Here is a 21,214-nt window from a genome sequence, read left to right as displayed (position 1 = left end):
TGTGAGCCTGAGGCACTGAGAGGATGGTGTTGCTTTCCGGTAATAAGGAAGTTAACGGCAGCGTTCAGTGGCAAGAAGACTGGATTTTTATTTCGACGACCTACTACTTTTTGCCATTCTGACCTTAGGCAAGTTCCTTCCTTTGCCAAGCCATGTGTTTTCTCATCTGTAAAACGAGGAGGCTAAATGAGATACTCTCTACTAGCTGTAAATCCTATCATCCTGTGACGCGTGGCATTTGAGGCGAGTTTTTCAGAGGTGGTTCTAACCATTTCCACAGGTGGAAATGGGGGTGGTTAGGGATGAGCCAATAGGAGCCCAGAAGCAGGTTTCAACACCTGGGCGGTCCAGCTTGGGGAACCGTGGGCAGGGAAAGGTTGTAAAGGTAGCCTGGGGCTAGACGGGCGGGTAGTGGGTAATACCGCCTTCTGGACCGGCTCTCGAGGTGCGGTGAAAAAGCCCTGGGCTCGGAGTCATTAGAATCGATTCCCTGCCACGCGGCCTCCTAGACGCCAGGCTTGGGTGCAAAGCCCCCCCCCCCCCCCCCCCCCGGGAGGAGCTGCAGGAAGGACAGGGCTCCACGTAGCAGGCAGGCTTCTCCACAGTGCGCGCTAGTATTAATGGAGCGCTTTATGTACCCTGGTTGGGGGTTGGGCAGTCAGTCCCCAGTCCTCGGGAGAACCGTTTTACTATGGAAGAAATAGTTTAAGGAGGCCTCCCTCAGCTGTAAAAGGGCCGTAATAATGCCGCCCGCACGGGGTTGTGAGGAAAGCGCTCGGTAAGCTGTAGAGTGCTACGTAAATGTCGGCTTTTATTTTACGGCCCCCGCACCCGAGGCGAGGGGCTGGGTGAGCATGTCCCGGGCCAGCGCCCCGGGAAGCCCGGTCAGTGCGAGGGCGTCGGGAAGTTCTGAAGCTGGCTCCTACGATCCCGCGGCTTCTGGGTGCAAGGACAGAGGTTGGCAGGAAGCCAGGCCCGCCGCAGACCCGGGAGGTGCGGCCTGGGCGGCGGGCACAAACCACGCCCCGAAGCGGGGGAAGCTCCGTCTCCCTCCTCCTCTTGGTCTCGCCCGTTCGCCGGGGGATGACGTCACCGCTCTCGGATCCGGCCGGGATTGGTTCGGCTAGAGGGGCGCCGGCGGCGAACGCGACAGGACGTGGAGCGACGCAGGACTGGAGCCGAAGGTCTCGCGAGAACTGCGGGTCCTGGGTGTGGGATGGACGCGGAGCCGGGAGGAACTGGTCCGCCGCTCCCCGGCTTTTCCTGCCGGTCCGAGACATGGCCCGGGGCCCCGGCCCGCTAGGCCGCGGCTGTCCCCGCCCCGAGCCCGCCGCCATGCCCAAAAGAGGGAAACGACTCAAGTTCCGGGCCCACGACGCCTGCTCCGGCCGAGGTGAGAGCGAAGGCGAGGGGAGGGGAGGGGAGGGGACGTCTGGGAGGCGGGGAGGCTGAGATGGAGCCGAGGCTGCGGGGAAGGGGCGAGCCGCACCGGAAGGACGGGGGAGGGAGAGACACCTGCCGTAGGGGCCGTCGTGCTGAGAACGTGTCCTGCTTTTCAGTGACCGTGGCAGATTATGCCAACTCGGATCCGGCGGTCGTGAAGTCTGGACGAGTCAAAAAAGCTGTTGCCAATGCTGTTCAGCAGGAAGGTAGGCTCTGGTGATCCTGGGGCTGCGGGGGGCCCGAGCCGTTGAGCTGCCTGCCCTTTCTGTTGCAGCGCGTCTGGTTTTGACTTCCTCTCTCTTCTTCTCCCTTGAGAATGTTCTCATGAAGTTGTTTGTTCTCATCGTATCACCCTCAAATAAGTGCTTTCCCAGGGGAACGAAGAGCGAAGGGGGAGTAGCTAGAAACTACGTTTATCTCCTCGATGTATTTATTTACACTTTCTAGTTTGTTTTCTTTCGTTTTCTTTCTCAGTCTTAGTTTACTTGCTTTCCAATCTATGCCTTTTGCTCTCTGGTCATGTTTTTCCTGAGTTTTCTTTTCTCACTTGCCTTTGTCTTTTTGTTCTTTAGTTCCTGGAACAACCGCAGTAATATGCAGTCTCTTTCAGGTTGAAAATATGTTGCTTTCTGGGTGCTGCATTACGAGTGTTCCAAAAATCTTTGGACTTTAACAGCTTAAAATTGCACTGAGATTTTTGGAACATCTTGTATAATAAAGATTGGTTATAGGATTTCACTGGAATAGGAAACTCCAGGAGGAGGAAACCCCTTATACCAGTATATAGGTTGGCACCTTTTTTGCAATTTATGACTTTAAAGAAGTTGCCTAAAGGACTCAGAACTTTATTAAGTTCCTTTCTTTGCCTAGAGTCACAGTTCATTATGTCGGAGGTGGAACTTGAATCCAGATGTTAATGGCCTCAAGGCAGGTTCTCTATGCTCTTCCACACTGCCTCTCCACTAGAGTAGATGTGAATGACATTAGAATTTGTCATTGTGTTCAGTCATTTTTCAGTTGTGTCTGACTCTTTGTGACCTCATTTGGGGTTTTCTTGGTAAAGATACTGGAGTAGTTTGCCATTTTCTTCTCCAGCACATTTTACAAAGAGGAAACTGAGACAAACAGTTAAGTGACTTGCCCCTGGGTCACCCAGCTAGTAAGTGTCTGAGGCCATATTTGATCTCAGAAAGATGAGTCTTCCTAACTCCAGGCTAAGTACTCTATCTGCTTCATCACCTAGCTGCTCCAGAATTTATCATCCATTTTACCAAATGAATTAAGTCATGGGGTCTCTTTTTGACAAATTCAAAATCAACTGACAAGCCCCTTTATATTAGGAGTTCAGGCACTGTTCTAGGTGCTTCGGATGTAGGTACAGAAATGAATCAGCCCTATCCCTTAACAAGTGTGCATTTTATTGGCAATATACAACAGAGACACATTACCTAAGTACAGGACAGTTTAAAAAAGGGAAGTCAGAGAGCAAGTAACTCTTTAGGAAAGATAGATCATTAACTTCATGGAAGAAACTGAGCCTTGAAAAGATTCTGACCAGTGAATATATGGAAGATGAGGCTAGATTGTTCAAATGCTTCAGAGTTGAAGGATGGAATTTTGAGTTCTAGGAACAGCCCTTGGTCTAGTTGGGCTATTGAGTAGAATGTGTGAAGGGGGTAATGTGTAATAAGGCTAGAAAAGGTAGACTGGAGGAACTTATGCCAGGCTAAGAAGGTGGTTGTATGTTGAGCAATGGGGGGAGCTTTTGAGTGGGGAAATGAGTAGTGACTTTGTGTCTTAGAAATAGTAATAATGATGGCAGCTAGCATTTATAGAGCACTTTAACGTTTTCAAAGTACTTTAAAATATTATCTAATTTTATTCTCATAGCAATGAGAGGTAGGTAGGTATCTCCATTTTACAGATGAGGAAACTGAGGCAGACAAGGTCACAACTAGTAAATGTGTCTTGAACTCAGGTCTTCCTGACTCCAGATCAGCCCTTTTTCTACCGTCTAAGAAAATTATTTTGGTGGCTTTGTAGAGTGATTGGAGAGGCGAGTGACTAAAAAGAAGCATAGTCAATTGAATATGAGGCAATTGAAACAGTCCAGGGTCTGAAGGTGATGGCCATGTGAGTGAAGATAAAAAAGAGTGATTGTGGAGGCAGTCAATGGGATTTCGCAAATGATTGATATAGGGATGATGAATAAGGAAAAATCAAGGAATAATTAGGAGTTTAAGTTACAGATCTAGGTGATTTGTAGAAAGGTGTTGCCTTCAGTAGAAATAAAAAAGATTGGAGGTTTGGGGGATGGTGTGAAACTGAGTTTAGTTTTGGACTTTTTGAGCTTGAGATGCCATTTGAGGTATCCAGGTCGATAGCTATCATGCTGGACATCTGGCAGTCAGAGGTGCATGAGTGGAGTTTAGGAGAGAAATTAGTGTTGGATTTACATATATGGGAGGAATCTTGAACCAATTGGAGTGGGAGATAATCAAGAGAAAGAAGCCCTGGATCTGAGCTTTATCGAGCATCCCTGGGGATAAGGGATGAAGGATGATCCAGCCAACGAAACTTGAGAAGTCAGAAAGGAAAGAGAGGAGAACGGTATCATAGAAGCACCAGGAATAAGAACTAGTATCAGAGTTGCAGAGAGGAAACATGGAAAGGAGCACAAGGATAAGATTTGAGATAAGGACATGAGATTTAGCATTTAAGAGAGTAATTTCTTTTGGGAGGTGGGGTCAGAGGCCAAATTACAAGGGGTGGAGAAGGGAGTGGTTTAGGAAGTAAAGAAGTTATTCTTCCTATCAATCTGTCAGTTAATGGTAGGAGTAGTATAGGTAAATAGCTTGAGGGCATAAGTGAAAATTTCATAAAGAGTATATAAGACCTGAGTATGGTTTCCATGTACTAGGGAATGTTAGTAGATAGAGAAAGATTGAAGATAGAAGAAATTTCAGGGGGATATATCAAAGGCATAAGTGGATAGGTTTTGTTGAGGAAGAGGGCCACCTTTTCAAGTTTGTTTCAAGTTGGGACTTTTCAAGAACCTACTCATTGTTTTATGGATTAAAAAAATTTCTGGAAAAAATATTACCTAGTTTTCTGAAGTTAAATTGCTAGGTTTCAGATAACTGAGAAGTACAGCCATTCTTTTCTACATCCGATTGGCTTATATTGCTAAGTCTTTTTTTCTTTTTCTTTTAAAAATCGGTTGTTGCTTTGTTAGTATGATTTTTATCCATTTGCCCTATGTTTGTTACTTCTTGTTGCCTTTTGCATAGTTGTAGTCAAATGTGCATATTGTCTTTTCGGTGCTGTTAAAATTATGCTGTATGTTTTCTATCTATTATTTATAGTTGTCAATAATTGTATTATAGTATTCCATACACAGTTCAGCTGTTTTTCTTCTTTTGGACATTTAAGATTGGTTCCAGTTTTTTGGTGTTACAAATGACAACCCTAAATACAGATTTTTGATTTGCTTGACAATGCTCTGAAGGTATAGCCTTAATAATGGGATTATTGAGTCCATTGTTAGAGTACTCTCTAAAAATGATTCTTGCTCTGGATGTCCTCTGTTAGGTGACGGTAGCCTGGCTGGCTTGTTTTGTGCTGCTGGGTGAGATTTTGTTTCATCTTGCTCTCCTGTCTCCTAGTGAAATCTTTATGTGGCTTGGAAGCCTCCCAGGTCCCCACAGAAGAAGTTTTCTCTGGGGCTGGGGAGCCCGGTGACAGCAGTGATGAGATGGATGCCCAAGAGGAGAGCGTCCATGAGCAGACTGTCTCCAGAAAAAAGAAAAGCAAGAGGCACAAAGGTAAGGGGCACGCTTTGCATTGTCTTGAACATTTCTTTCTATAATGGCATATGGTAGGTACATTACCAGCAGTTTTAGAGAAGGTCCAAGAGGAGGCTTCCAGAATCAAAGCATTGGGGAAGCTATGTAGGTGCTCATGTGACTAGGGATGTAAATCAGTTAATCTTGTTATGTTTAACTTTTTTTTTCAGATTTGGAAGGTGATGTATGACCATTAGAGCAGTCACTACTAATAGGCAAAAACCTACATAATTGTCCTGGAACACAACCCTGCTGGCTATCCAGGGTGTAAGGCAGAAGAGATATAGCAGAAACTTGGCTTTCTGGACTGTGTGTACATCAGTATATCAAATGCCTGTGATTTAGCTGGTTTCCACTGATGCAGACTCCAAATTTAGTTTTAGAGAGTTGCCTGAGGCTCAGAGCAGCTAGGTGACTTACTCATGGTCATATGCCTAGTAAGTGTCAGAGGTGGCCAGGTCTTCCTGACCCCCAGTGTACTTATTATTTGCCACTCCAAAAAGTATGGATAGTAACTGATTTTGTTATCAGACAAAATTTGTAAGTGTTTGGTTTAATACAATCTTACATGCCTGCTATGTGATTAATAGGTGGATGTAAGTCTATGACAGTTCTTTTCCTCAAGGAGCTTATGATTTAGTTAAAGCTATACTTAAACAAATGAAACAATTAGAGAACAGTACAAGATAGTGTAGAATAAAATGCTAAATTGAATGTAAGTGGAAGATAAGTTCATTGAAGTAAGGGACATTTAACTTTTGTATTTGTAGCTCCTGCACCCTAGTGTAGTGCCTGGCATAGAATATGATAAGTGCTTGTTCATTGATAAAGTGCCAAAATTTGTTATGTTACACACAAATAATGTGGGTACACTTCTAGTTTCATCTCTCTGCTTATATTGTCAATTGGACATTCCATTATAGTCTGAAACTAAGTTTGTCAAATACTAAACTAATTTTTTTTTCCTTTCCTCATGTCACATATCCAAATCCAGTTACCAAATCCTGCTCATTCTTCCTGTACAATATGTCTTTGGTTTGATCTTTCCTGATAGTTTTCATAACCCCTATAATCTAGACTTAATTCATCTTCAGCTTGAATTTCTGTCATAGCTACTTAACCTTCAGTCTTATTTATAGCTGCTAGATTAGTTTTCCCGTTATATTATATTTTCATAACTCACTTCTGGCTGTGGTATAGTGGAAACGGTCTTGGATTGGAACCAGAAGCCCTGGATTCTTTTAGGAAAATTTTTTATTGGTAAAACAGCACCGTTATTTTCAATGACTTAACCCTCCCTTGTAACAGAAATACAGTTAAGCAGAACAAATCAAGACATTGACCATATTTGAGGTTGGTAGGCCTCATTCCACTCCTGTAGGCCCACCACCTCTCTGTTGGGAGGAGGAAGCCATGCTTTACTGTAAGTCTTCTGAAGTGTGATTAGAGTTTTGATGTCTTTCAGTAATATTTTCCTTTGCACGTCATTTCTTACAACTCAGTATTTCATTGCATTTGTATACTGCGTTTTATTCAGCTATTCTTGTTTCCAAATCTTTGCTATCACAAGAAGTGCTGCTATAGATATTTTTGTTTATATAAGACCTTTTCTCCAAGAGACCTAAATTGCAATCCTGGCTCAGACAATAGCTGTAAATCCACAGATAAGTCACTTAACCTCTCTGAGCTTCAGTTTCCCTACCTATAAAGTAGGCACTGATAATTGTATAATCTGCTTCCCAGAGTGGTTATTGGGAAAGCCTTCTTAACCTTAAAATACTATGTAGTCTGTTATGCCTTAAAATACTATGTAGTCTGTTATGAAACGTGTAATACCGAAGTTCTTGAAATTGTTGCTTACTGGGTCAAATCCAAATGCCTAAATTTGGTATTTGTGCTCTTCCATTTATTGTCCCTACTTTTATCTATCCAAACTCACCTCTCCTCGCTCTCCAATGTGACCCTTCCATTCTAGTTAAGTGTGTTTCCTTACTGTCCTTCAAACATGCCTTACTTCTTCCGCCTGCCATGGTTTTATTCAGACTGGTGTCATGCCATCTGGAATGTCTTTCCATTGACCTTTGACTTGTCCAAGTACTTTATCTTCTTCAAGGTTCAGTTCAAGACACATTTCCTTCATGAAACACTTTTCCTGATTAATACTGTGATGTTGTTGGGGTTTTTTTTTTTTGGTCATGTTAAAGACAATGTTAAATGGCCTGAGTTAGCTTCTAGCTCAGGATTTTTCAACAATTTTCCATTCATTGCATGCTAATACATTTGTGAAACTGACGGGACACCCTCTATGGTCTGTTCAAAAGTATTTCCCCCCCACCTCAGTCATTCCCCTGCTTCTCTTCACCATGGTTATAACCAGCCCTGCTTTCCTCACTTGCAAATTGGCAAGAGTTTTTGAAAAAAGCAAATTTTTTTTTGTGATGAAAATGAAAAACGTGCTAATTAGTTGATTAGTAATAATTAATTAGTAGTAAAATTATTTATTACTTGTAAGAGCCTTGTGTATACCTGGCACTTGGCACTTGGGTATTTGGTTCATTTATAATAAGAACCACTTGAAATTTGAGGTCAGAGCTCCTTAAATTTAATTATCCAGACTTTTAGCTTCAGTGCAGAGAAAGGCAGTGCACATTCATGTGTAATGCAAATGCTAGCCATAGGTTTACTGCACAGTCAGGGCACGTTGAAGTTTTATGTGGTACAGAAATTTATACTGTACCATTTTGTTAAAAACAAATTGAGAAGTCATTCTGTATTATGAGATCTTTAATTTTTTTCATATACTTTGTAGGAGAAATATTTGTCTAACTGCCCTGATTCTGTCAAAAAAGACAGTGAACCGAGACAGTGTTGGGCATCAGGGAATCTGAAGTAGTGTTGAAGTCTGTCCTAAGGGATGTCCACATTTGTGATTGCCTCCAATCACTCTCTAGTTCTATCTCGTTATGCCACACTTGTAGTTTGTGTATACATTCAGTTAGTGTTTCTTTGCAGGTAAGTCCATTTTCATTCAGTTCTTATATATTTCCATTTAACAGCATTAAGATGTTAGACTGTCATACACATCTACCAATTTAACCAATTCTTTTTCTTCAAAAGAACTGGTGTGGGGGCAGCTCGGTGGCGCAGTGGATAGAGCACTGGCTTTGGAGTCAGGCAGGCCTGAGTTCAAATGTGGCCTCAGACACATAACACTCACTAGCTGTGTGACTCTGAGCAAGTCATTTAACCCCAATTGCCTCACCAAAAAAAAAAAAAAAAAACCAACCCAAAAAAACTGGTGTTATTGATACTCATCCCTGACATTCAGGCATTGCTGTACTTTGTCTCTTAAATGAAAAGGTTCTTATTTAGCCACTTGCCATGTGGGAGTCAATATGCTTGTGTGGGGCAAAACGTTTGATCTGATTCTTCTTTATTTCATGAACACATGAGAATTTAATGCACTCACATTAGTTCTGAACAATGGGATTAGGAGATAGAAGAGAGTGGTGGCCCTGGAGGGAAGTGGAGAAGCTTAAGAGTGTGGGGGTTTAGAAGTGAGAAGAGAAAAGAAGACCACTGGAGAGTTTGAGAGGAAACAAGATGATGATGATGATGACGATGATGATGGAAGTTGTAGAACTTCATGAAGTAGCCAGTTAGAAAAGTTTTTCTGAAGGAACAAATGAGAAAAGGTTAGGGGAACAGCCAAGTAAGGCTGGAACATAGGAGCAGCTCATTGGAATTGACTTTGGGGTTGCATACTTGGAAAGGGTTTTTGAGGGATATTCTTGGAATGGAAATGGAGTTCAGAGAAATTGCCAGATCCATTAAGGTAATTTTAAGGAGAGGGATTTTTCCCAACAACAGTAAATCAATAAGCATTTATTAAGCATCTACTATTTGCCAGGCATAGTGCTAAGCATAGAGGATGCAAAGCAAGCAGAAAACAGTCACTGCCTTTGAGTAGCTTAGTCTAATGGGAGAGACTGCATGAAAACAATGAGGCAGATCTTTGAGCAAGATAACATTTATTAGCGGGGCATGCTACCTGTCAATAAATGACCTGCCTCCATTAATGCCAAATACCCTGAGCAAGAGGACTGTTCCTTGTTTCAGGGTTTTGGGGAGTACAGAACAAAGAACAGAGCAGGGTAGATGACATCAGGGAATTAAGGGCAACATGGTTGGTTACAGAGTTGAGGGACAGTGATTGGTTGGAAGTTTAGTAATGAGAGCTAGTAATGACCTTGCTTCTCTCTTGAGACTGAGAAGTTCTTATTGTCTGAGTGCAGGTGTGAGAATGGTGTCCTGGTCTTTTGGATAGCGAACCAGACATCCTTGAAGGATAGCTTGGTGGGATAAAGATATCAGACCCAAACTCCCTTGCTTTCTCACACATTCTCCAAGGTCAGCCAAATTCCTTGAGGCAGGAGAGCTGGATTTTTAAACTTAACCTATTATAAGCCAGCTGAACTCTGAACTAAGTTCAGAGACAAAAAACCATGACTTAAGCAATTGCAGGACAAAATGAGTTAAAAATAAGATCAATAAGAAAATGATACAGGATCAATTTTAATCTTCTCTCTCTCTATATATACATATATATATATATACAGATACATATATATATATATATATACACACACACACACACACACATACATATATATGTGATAAGTTGGAAATAACACAAGGGAATCACTAGAATTTAATGGGGTTGGGATAAGCTTCCTGGAGAAAGTGGGATCAACTGGGACTTGGTGGAAGCCAGGAGGCAGAGATGAGGAGGAGGAATAGTCCAGGAATGTGAGGCGACCACTGACATTTCCTGAAATTAGGAGATAGTGTGTCTTGTTTGAGGCCAGTTGTTACTGGATCATAAGAGTAGGTGGAGTGGTGAGAGGGGTGTTATAAGGTGTAAGAAAAGTATAGAAAGTTAGAGTGGGAGGCAGGTTATGAAGGGCTTTGAATGCCAAACAGAAAATTTTTATATGATCCTGGAGGTAATAGGGAACCACTGGAGCTGATTGAGTTGGGGGTTGGGGGTGAGGGTCCATTTTATAGATGAGGAAACCCAAGGTAGCTATAGACATGTTAGGGACCCCAGAGGATACCTTGCCTAACCTTCTCATTTTACAGATGAAGTAACTGAGTCCCAGAAAGGTTAAGTGAGTCACTCAAGGTCACAAAGGTGTTGTCAGAGATGTAATTTGAACGTAGGCCCTCTGAAAGAGTCAGTCTGTCTCCAAGAATCTTAGTTCTGTGAGGGGAGAACTGTTACTTTAAACTTTTTGTTTCTAGCAGTTTGCCTGGTGCAAACCTTTAATAGAGGTATCATGTTATTGAGGAGAGAGCACTGGACTTGGAGACAGGAGGACCTGGGTGCAGATCCCATTTCTGACATTAACTTTGTGACCCTGGGCAAAGTTTAGTTTCCTCATCTGTAAAATGGGAATTATAATAGCACTTACTTTATAAAGTTGTTTTGACCATTAGATAAGTGCTTTGCAAAACATAAAACACCATATTATACTAAGTTTTGTTATTATTGCTTTGGGCCTGTGATTTCATCGGCTCTTCCTAGTGAGAATCCTGCCTCTAGGGAAACAACAGCTGTTCTATAATTTATAACCTCAGAGAGAGTTGCTTGAGGTACTAAAAGGGACACTTTGTAAATGCAGAGGTATAGACAGAATAGACTCAAGATCATTTAGGTGGGGGTGGGGGCGGCCTTCAAGACTGGTAGCTAGAAGAATGAGGAAGACTGCTTAAAACATGTAGCTTGTGCTGACTCTGGAAGGCTTAAGAGTTAAAATTGAGGAAAGTATATGTTCCAGGCATGAGGGGCGGTTTGTACAAAGGCATGGAGAGCAGAGATGGAGTGAGTAATGTGTGTGAAGAATAGTGAGGAGGTGAGTGTGGAGAGTAGTGTGCTGAATGTGGAGAATGTGGGGAATCATGTGGAATAAAGCTAGGAGGTAGGTTAGGACCAGTCTGTGGAAGAGCTCTGAAATGCCATTTGTTCAACAAATGCTGTTTGTTCCTGGAGGTAGTAGATGATCTATCCATCACAGGAAAATACTGGACTTTAAAAGGCAGAAAATAGTTACAAAGCCTTCATTAGAGGTTTAAGTTACAGAAGGAAAAGGTCTGAGATTCTGACTCTATTTCATTCTATTTCAGAAGACCCTGAGGGGGCTGTTGGAGAAGAATATCCCATGGATATTTGGCTTTTATTGGCCTCCTACATTCGTCCTGAGGACATAGTGAAATTTTCCCTGATTTGTAAGGACGCCTGGACCGTCACTTGCACTGCTGCCTTTTGGACCAGATTGTATCGAAGGTGCGACTGAAGTGAGCTTAATATGCTATTTGTATAGCTGACTTCAGTGCTTCCTGTGGCTTGGAACTGCTCCCTGGATGAAGTCTTGGTGCTTTATCCTATGCTAGTGCATTTTCCTGCCTCTTGGTTGCTTTTCCAATTTGTATTTACGATTTCTAACTCTCAACTGTTATCTTTTCTGTGATTTTTTACCTCTGCAGCTTCCTCCAGCAGAGTGATACCCTAAGTTCCCCCCAAAAGACCTTTCTGTGGCCTTTCAAGTGGGGCCTTTCCTAGTCAAACTTGTGAAGTTCTGGAGACACCTGTTTTCTTATACTTTCAAGTTGATTTGTTGAATTAGTGGTGCCTCTTTTCCTTCTGAGAAGTTTAACTCCTGTAGCCAATTTTGAGGCCATCTTTTTGCTTGTGTTGCTGTGTCTGTATCAGTAGTAGTTGTGAACTGCCAAGGAGAGAATACTTTGTGTAATTAATCAGAATTCCCGCCCTGATTATTGGGAGTATGGGTGCAGTGGAGAAAGTGAAGGTGAGGATGTAGAGGGGGTAGAAAGGTCTACTCAGGAGACAGCTCGGGTAAGATAGTGGCTCTCCCTTCCCTGGTTCACTCTTCTTGTTTCTTCACTTTTGTTTCTATCGAAGGGCTTAAGCTCATTCTAAGAAAGGTACCTGTAGCGATTCAGGTTTTTGTTTCACCATGGTCCTTCTGGCTCTTGTGTCCTACCTCACTTGGAATCATCTTCTCTTGCTGTTACTGCAAGTTTAAAGGGAATCTTCTAAGTGTTTGCGATTCTGGTAGTGAAGAGGGAGCCAGAGTGGTAACAAGGAGGACTTAGAAGTGTAAAATAGATGGAAATCTGGAGATTATATATCCATAAGCAGAATGGTTGAGAGGGGTAGGAAATGGTGGCTCTTGGGTGTGAACATTATGGGTTGGCTGAGAACACCTTAATGGGGTAGTATGGCCAAGTTGTAGCTCATCTGGTTTCAGCCGTGTAGTGGTCCTGGTCTGGCATGCTGTTGTGGGATCGTTCACATGTTGGTATGGGTAACGTGTCCTGTTTCAGGCACTACACGCTGGACGCCTACCTGCCCCTCCGCCTGCGGCCGGAGTCTATGGAGAAGCTGCGCTGTCTCCGGGCATGTGTGATCCGGTCTCTGTACCACATGTATGAGCCGTTTGCTGCTCGAATCTCCAAGAATCCAGCCATTCCAGAGACCACTCCCAGCACTTTAAAGAATTCCAAAGTAAGTAAGAGCTTGTTGATGGGGTTTGGGACTGATGGTCTCATGTGCCTTTGGGGGCACTTTTTATACCAAGTTTCCATTAAGATTTCTGTCCCCAGCCAGACTTCTGGAGTGGGAAGGGAGCAAGGTTGTGGCCTACTCGGGGACCAACACTGGCTGTTTTAGTGTAGAAGTTTCAGTCCTCTGAAATATTTCTATTCTTGTTGGGATGGCTTTTTGCAGCCTTCGCTGTTAAAGCCTTTTTGTGTTTATTAATGGAGTTCCTTGTTTTCTTTGTGTCAGTTTATTTGTATTGTGTTGAATATTGGGACACTTCCAGGTGTTGGTTTTGTTGGGGTTGGGCTAGAAAGAAGACAACATAATTTATTTTCCAAGAGAGAATGGAAGGAATTGATTTCTTTATGTGGATAAATACATATTTTTAGACAGGGGTGGGGTGTTAGCATGAGAAGTGCTTTTTATCATAAAACAAGATGAAAACTTCAGCTCACATGAAAAGGGCAAACTTTTTGTGGCTCTGAGATCTAGGGTTTCCTTTTCTCATTCTGTCTGTGTCAAACACCCAGGATTTTTAAGTGTTTGAAACCTCCTGTCTTTGAGAAGTCTGCCAGTTATTTTACTTTTATGCCCTATATGTCTAGTCAAGTATCTTATTATGTCTGATTAGACATAGATCTCTCAGTAACAAATTCTTTCTCTCTTTTCCTCTTGTCACCTTGAAATCTCCCTAAATGGTGACATTATTTCTATCCAGGCAGTTTTGCATCTCTGATCCTTTTGGGAATTAATCTCTCACGTTGTTCCCTAGTTAGCTAATACCTACTTGCTGTCTAGATAGATATTTCTTGAGTTTTCAGATCCTTGAAGGCAGGAGGCATATCTTAATTATCTTTATATCTCCTGTAGTGCTTAATACAGTGTACATAGTAGGCAGTCAGTAGATGTTGACTTGAATTAAATTGCAGGTCACTTTGATTACTCTGCCTCTGATCCTACAACCTAACACTCTTCCAAGCCTTCTTAAGTGTTATGCTGATGCTTTAAGTAACATGAAAGTTATATGATCTTTTCATTATACAACCCTTCGTTTCAGTTCCTGGGTGACTGCATAGCTTTCTCATATATATACATACACACACACACACACACACACACACACATATATATGTATATGTATCTGTATCTGTATATATATGTATATGCACATATACGTATAGATTAAAAGTGTACTGTTGGTTTGGCATTGTATGCTGTAGTAGTTTTCTTCCCTTTGTCAAATGAAACCTGAGAGTCAGGATTATATATAAGGGCTATTAGCAAAGCTCTCAGCTTAGCACCGTGTTACCTGGTGGATTGAGGGCAGGAGCAGAATGCATGGCGAGTAGAATTCTTATTCAGCAGCTGCTTATGCTTCTAATGTGGATGGATGGTGTGTCGTTTGTAGCGTTTGTATGGTAAGTTTCCCAAATGTTTACCATAGAGTTAGACTGGTGGTGGTGGACTTAGGGCTCATCCCATAAATTTACAACCCTAGCTTTGTTGGTTAAAGGGAGTAGAGTGACATTGGGCGAACTCCTAGAGACACATCCTAGCGGCTCCAGTGCAGAATGCAAATGCTATGGCTAAGTTGATCTTAAATGCCCATCTCCTATTTGTACTGCTGCTTGTTAAATTGGAGTAAATGAAATATAAAAAGCCGGAGTGGAATGACAGTGAGGGTTTTACCCAAACCCGGGCAGTGGGCAGTAAGCTCAGGCCGCCATGGCTTCTTCTATGCCTTTGTGTTAGATTTTTCTGAGCTGGAAGAGGGTTTGGGAACTGGAGTGGCAGGTGACCCATGCATGGCCTTGCCAGTTATGGACCCACAGTCGCATGGCATTCAGGGAGCTGCTGGCATGCCTGTAGGAGAACTGTCCCCGGTCCTCGACTCCAGCTTTTCGTATTTGATTCTCCCCCCTCTCTCTCTTTTCAATAGCATAGCTTGTGTGGGACACTGGAGCCGTTGTGATGGCAGCAGAAGTATTTGCCCCCTAAAGCCAAGCCCATTATTTTTGATGGAACATCAAGACGTACAGGGCATGTCTGAAGGGCAGGACAGCCAGCACGGCGGACGACCCACCCCTTACCCCCTGGGAGGTACTTCACTTCTTGTGCTTAACCTTAGCTGTAGCTTGGCTGCCACCAAGGGGCTACTCATTAACAGCTAGTGCAGCCTGACTGCAGTTTTCAGATGGGCCCTCTGCTCTGAGGAGCTGTTGAGCTGCTTCACCTTATCACAGGGGCGGGATTTTCTCTGCCCAGCTTTACAGCCTTGCTGGCACCTTGCCTGGTGGCTGCTGGCTACCCTTTGGTTTCAATATGGAGATGTGGCCTACTGAATCAGAGTGAATGCACCAGTCTCTGTAGCCCACATCTCTGTATTTTAAAGATGAGAGCAGCAGGGGGTGACTTTGACAGATTCTAAAGTTAACACTGTGAGTCCCTCTTTTTGGTGCTGGGCAGCCCTGGGATTGTCGATGAACTGGGCAGCTTTCACTCAGCGCCTTGCAATGCCACTGTAGATGATAACTCACTGTAGGTGGTGCCAGATCTGTCAAGCAGGGAGGCTGCTGTTGCTGATTTTGTTTCACTTTACAGTCTCTTGTGATGTGTTTTATTTCCTTATAACAGTGTCTGCTTTTCTGGTACAGAAAGATTGTTGGGAACAGACAAGAACCAATGTGGGAATTTAACTTCAAGTTTAAAAAACAGGTATGAGCTCTTCTGATATCTCATTTGGGTTTGATTAGCAGCAGCCCTCCCTAGGGTTTCTGGAGGGATGTGTGATTGGGGGTGGTGGGGTGTAGTACTTGAGTGAGGCCCAGAGAGCAGGACTTTCTTGAGGATTTTGTCATACTGATTTCCTGTTAGTTGACCTCTTCCTTTCCTTTAAGTCTTTTAAGAATTTAATTGCAACAGCCAATCCTTTGGATGGAAAAATCAGAACCCTTATGCTGGTTCTCATTCAGGATTTTCTCATTGACTATAATAGACTTTCCCTATTGTTTTGTTTTAATAATGTTTCTCGGTCCTTCTTCCTCTTAAAAATATATTCCAACACTACAAATGGGTTCCCTCTTAGGAGATGAATGACATACCGCTTAAGATCCCACAATGTAGGGTATAGCTTTTGCCAAAAAGACTCCCATACCAAATGGGAACTTTCAGAAAGATGAGGTTCCTGCCAGGGTGTATAACAATGATGATTCTGAGGGTTTTAGGTCAAGGCCCCTTTGAAAATTTGTCTGGGGGACCTGGAATTTAAACTTAAACCAATGTTTTACAGGTTGCTCTGCTTCCATTTTGTTATATGAAAATTGTGCATAGAAAAATTGCCTCAGTGACATTATAGTTATAATTTACTAATATTTATATAGCACTTAAGGTTTACAAAAGATTTGCTTTACAGATATCTCATTTTAGTCTCACAAGAATCCTGAGTGGTGGGTGCTGTTATTACCCCCATTGTACAGAGGAAGAAACTGAGGCAGATAGAGATTAGTGATTTGCCCATGGAATCACACAGCTTGTCACAGGCTGGTTTTTAACTCCGGTCTTCCTGACTCCAGACACAGCACTCTGTTAACAGTGCCACCTAGCTGCTCTATAATATAAAGAGGAACTCGTTACATTTTTTTGTTATTCAAATAAAGTAAATGTTTTGGTGCTCATTTGTAGGTGATCATAGTGCCCAGGGGTTTTTGTGCCTATATTTTGTGGGTTCTTTAGGATTTGGAATGCAGGATAACTGGGACATTTCAGTTTTAACTTAAAGCTGTGGTGTACAAGAAGGCAAATGTTTTCTACTTGGATTGTTAAGGCCCAGTCCCTTTCATTGACTTGTCTGTCTTCTGACGCTTTGCCTGCTTTGTTCCCGCACTTATCTCCTAGATTCTGTTGAATTATTTTGCCAGTAAGGTTTACCTCATTTAATATAAGACATTCTGGGGAAAAGTACTTTTGTAAAGTGAATTGCTTTTTAATTGATTTATATGTAATTTCTGGGAAGGAATATATGCTTATATAAGTATATTTGGCTTGAGGGGTGTTTACTGTATTTCTCGGCCAAATTTTTGGTCTTGAAATATAACTGCTAAGATATTCTTAGTCTCCTAACTTCATGTCACGTGTCAGACATTTGGGAAACATGTTTGGCAAAATCATATTAAGATGGGATGTTGGGTCAGGATGGGTACCACAGATTTCCAACAAATAAGGGACAGGAGCTGGTGACAATGACAAAGTAATCTTGAGAATCTTCTACTCAAAAAATTCTAATTTCTCCAAGGAATAGTGACCAGAGGTTTGAGTATCCTCCTCTGTTCTACCTCTGTACACAGCAGATCTCTCCACCGATAGCTGACAAAGCAGGAAGCATACACTTGTCATACACTGGTTGACATTTTGTTAGAGGTTCCAAGTTTGCTACAGCTTATTAGACATCCAGGGGTAGTACTTTACTAAACAAAGTACAAACCCCTATCATAGATTTGAGAGTTCTACTATTATTGCAAGTGCTAATAATCCTTTTCTTTTAAATGATTTAAAGTTTTTAAAGCCCTGTCACATTCATAGGATTGCAGATTTGAGAGAATTTAGAGGCCTGCTAGTCCAGCCTCCTCATTTTATAGATGAGGAAACTGGGGTCCAGAAATGTTATGTGTATTGCCCAGAGTCACAGAGGCAAGATATCTCAATGAAGTTTGTTGAATCTCCTTCTCATAATGGCTTTGTGAATTAAAGCTGGATATTAATCCTCATTTTAGAGATGAATAAATTTAGGTTTAGAGAAATTAAGTTATTTCCCCTTGGCCACAAGAATAGTTAATACCTGACTGAGATTGGAATGGGTTCTGAACCTGGGATCCATGAACTTTTTTTTAAATTGGTAATTGTCTTTTAATATAATTGTTTTCTGTTACATTCCTATAGATTTTATTTTATGCACTTAAAAACATTATTCTGATATTTGTATAGGTTTCATCAAAATGCCAAAGGAGTTTATGACATAAAAAAAGATTTAGAATTCCTGGGTTAGAACCGAGGTCTTTATCATCTACTAGTCCATATTGATTCTTTGTGTTGGTAATGAGGAAGTCTTGTCCTAAGATGAATTAATTTAAATAAAATCTACCCTTTAAAAAATTGATTTCAGATTTTAATAAATAATCTATTAATTTATTGGTCATTGCTGGAACATAGAAATAGTTTGCACCATTAATAAAATTTTACATTTAAAATATTCATTACAACAGGATTTTTCCTCTATCAGCTTTGGTTAGAAATCTGTTGATAAATGAGTTTATTCAACTAAAATAAAGTTTTGGTATATGTATGTGTATATGTAGATATATATGTACATACACACATACATGTACACATATACCTATGTAGCTGCCTTTCTGTCTTTTCTCTCTCCATCTCTCAATCTCTCTCCCTCCTTCCTTCCCTCCCACCTCTAACACTGATTCTAAGTTGAATGTAACTACTTTTTGTAAGATTCATTGTTGTCCTTTTTAGTGAATCTTTGGATATCATGTGTCCTCCTTTCCTATGCTCATGCTCAGGGATAGATTCTTTGAAAGTGTTTGGTAAATTATAAAGTGTTGTATGAATATAAGCTTCTATTGTTCTTGTCTTTGCTCACCTTACAATCTAGTCCTCTGTCACACAGAATAAGTAGCCAGGTGACACAAAGGACAATAGGTGTCATTAGGTTAGGCGTAGCTTTCTCATTGGTGGTATCCTAGAACCACTTATGTTTTTCTAATCCAGTGAGTTCATTTTCAGTTCTGTTTAGTCCCCCAGGTTAAAGAGTAAGTGTGTGGGAGGGCTGCAGCCTCCTGTTCAGTATGAAGATGTTCACACCAACCCAGACCAGGACTGCTGCCTCCTACAAGTCACCACTCTCAATTTCATCTTTATCCCCATTGTCATGGGCATGATTTTTACCCTGGTAAGTGGAGACAGGATGAATCATTAGCTGAGTAACCCTATTAACTGAATAACCCTATGTGCAGTAGGATAAGAAAGAAGGCCTGACAATGATGTGGTCTTTGGCTAAGCTTATAGATGAAGACTTTGGAGTTTTCTTCTCATATCTCTGAGGGACTGACTCTGGCTAGGGTTTGAGAGGAAAGAAACCATAAAGGGGGAAAGGCCATCCTAAGTGTTCTGGTGGTTCACTAGTCCCAAAATCAGCTACCCCTGGCTTGTGGGCAGATGGACTTTTGGAGAGGGTGATCAGTTGAGATCCCATTCTCCAGTCTGGATGTTGATTTTTAATGATCTGTAAACATTGAAGACTCTGTTTGAGAAATAATAATATCTTAGTCACAAGACAGGCCTCGGGCATATGGAAGGCATCTCTAACCTAGGATGCAAGTTGACACCCCTTGTGCAAAGTCTAGACTGTTTGAGTCAGCTTATCATGAAGTACTGCTTTTTCTATATCTCTGGCACAATGTCCCATTTCTTATAATATGGTTGGCAGCTAGAGGAGGAAAAATTATGACATTTAGTCTTTTGTGCCTTCTAGGTTTATATTCAAGGATCATTGTCTTTATTTTTAGCTTCTGGGATGAGTTTATAAAATTAACCTTAAATGGTTTTTCTTTATAAGGCTGTTTTAGTAATTTAATTTTATAGAGTAATCGTGCTGCTTTTTTGAGTTGAGCAGCCTCTCTGTGAATTCTCTTTAGACCATATATTTTTGTAGAGTATAATCTGTAGCAAATCTAGCCTGTTTTATTTGAGGGATTGCTTCACGGGGCTACTCATTTTGCTTTTTCCTTTCAGTTTACCATCAATGTGAGTACTGACATGAGGCACCATCGGGTGAGGCTGGTGTTCCAGGATACTCCTGTCCAGAATGGTCGGAAACTTCGCAGTGAACAGGGTGTACAAGTCATTTTGGACCCCGTGCACAGTGTTCGTCTCTTTGACTGGTGGCATCCTCAGTATCCATTTTCCTTGAGAGCTTAGTCACTGCCTCCTGTTGTTGGGGGCAGCCCTGAGCCAGTTGGATAATCCGTTAGTCATCAGAATACAACTAGGAAGGGGGCAGCTGGATTGCCTTTCCTGTTAGTAACTCAGATGCTGCTCAATTTCTGGGAGTTCTCACACAGGGGGCAACAGAAGAATCAAGGGATGGGGGGCAATGATTTGTAAACTATTTTAATGTAAATTCTGCATTTGAAAGGAGAAACTTGGCCCTGTTCTTTGCTTTAAAAGCCCTTTTTGGTGCTATTGAGTTTGGTGTCTTTTATTTTATTAACCCTAGTGAAAAAGGAAGATCTTGATTTGAGAAGAGCTCAGCTTTTTTGAATCCCCAAACTGGAAAGCTTCTGCATTCCTTTGTGGATTAGAGTCCCATTTTGGCCCATCTGCATATAAGTGAATTTTCTTTCCTCCAGAAAATAAAACAGGTGGTAGTAGGGTTCTCAGAAACCTAATCATGATTTTTTTTGTGTTTTTTTTTTTTAATGGAGGTATTTGTTTTAAATCTCTTTTGGTCATTTAAAAATCTCAGATGCTTCTGAATAAAGTTGAAACTTGAGATTTCCTGGGATATATTAAAAGATAGCAAGTCATATATGTAGATGAAAAGTAAGCATTTGAAATTTGTCTTTTGTTAGATTGTAATGAAATTTTAAAATGAAAAACATGAAAGTTACTACAGGGAAGACACTGTTTTTCTTCTAGAAATAAGTAGGAGACATATCATTAAAAGAATAAAATTGATTCATCAATTCTTTGTAAAATTGGCTTCCTGGGTTAAATAGGAGGTCCTGATTTACTTTACCTTTACCTTTCACTCAGCTGCCTTTGACGCCAGCCTGGGTGCCTCCTGAAGCCTGATCTTCAGCGCCTTGGCAGATTTGTTTATTCCCTATAGTAGACAGGGGTGGAGTGTTTCTATCGCTGGTGATCTGAGAAAAGAGAACAACTGTTTTCTGTGAAGCTACCTTGCTTTTTGTTGATCTTAAGATCCCGGTGGTGGTGGTGGTGGTTGTGGTGATTGGCTAGACAGCTGGATCTCACCTAGACCCTGGCAACAAAGTAGAACCTTCTGTGTGGAAACCCTGTGTATCAGGTAGCTGATAACATAGGTCAAACCTCTAAATGAATATTTATCCCACTGCTTTTTCTACTGCATGGGTTCTGGAAAATTCTCTCGAAAAATCACTGCCAGATAATGCAGCTTGGCCTGTTATTAGGCCTATCTGGCCTCATTCTGTGTACTGAGTTGTTAACAGGATGGGAGTGTAGGATGGAAACAGCAACATTTGGGGCCGTC

At 41.7% G+C, this 21,214-nt stretch overlaps 1 protein-coding gene across 2 annotated transcripts; it reads left to right on the top strand.

Moving 5' to 3' along the window:
- The first annotated feature begins 1,245 nt into the window (after window positions 1-1,245).
- Window positions 1,246-20,369, top strand: TMEM183A (transmembrane protein 183A). 2 transcript variants are annotated; one of them, XM_027843453.1, is made up of 8 exons: window positions 1,246-1,393; window positions 1,560-1,649; window positions 5,109-5,267; window positions 11,475-11,634; window positions 12,696-12,876; window positions 15,547-15,627; window positions 18,716-18,871; window positions 19,714-20,369. In XM_027843453.1, the coding sequence occupies exons 1-8, from the start codon at window positions 1,279-1,281 to the stop codon at window positions 19,897-19,899; spliced, it is 1,128 nt and encodes a 375-aa protein (XP_027699254.1). In that variant the 5' UTR covers window positions 1,246-1,278; the 3' UTR covers window positions 19,900-20,369. The 2 variants fall into 2 exon arrangements, with proteins under 2 accessions (XP_027699254.1, XP_027699255.1); XM_027843454.1 differs by lacking the exon at window positions 12,696-12,876 and having other exon boundaries at window positions 15,567-15,627.
- The last annotated feature ends 845 nt before the right edge of the window (window positions 20,370-21,214 follow it).

The sequence above is a fragment of the Vombatus ursinus genome, unplaced genomic scaffold, assembly GCF_900497805.2.
Source record: "Vombatus ursinus unplaced genomic scaffold, bare-nosed wombat genome assembly UNPS02014909.1, whole genome shotgun sequence".
Classification (NCBI taxonomy): domain Eukaryota; kingdom Metazoa; phylum Chordata; class Mammalia; order Diprotodontia; family Vombatidae; genus Vombatus; species Vombatus ursinus.
Note: the sequence above shows the minus strand (reverse complement) of the source record. Positions and strands in the feature narration are given on the sequence as shown.

Bases quoted from the DNA above. Each gene is read 5' to 3' on its own strand.
- TMEM183A (XM_027843453.1), top strand. From the start codon at position 1,279: ATGGCCCGGGGCCCCGGCCCGCTAGGCCGCGGCTGTCCCCGCCCCGAG. The intron at 5,268-11,474 runs GTAAGGGGCACG...ATTCTATTTCAG, and splicing joins GAAAAGCAAGAGGCACAAAG to AAGACCCTGAGGGGGCTGTT. The intron at 15,628-18,715 runs GTATGAGCTCTT...AGTTCTGTTTAG, and splicing joins ACTTCAAGTTTAAAAAACAG to TCCCCCAGGTTAAAGAGTAA.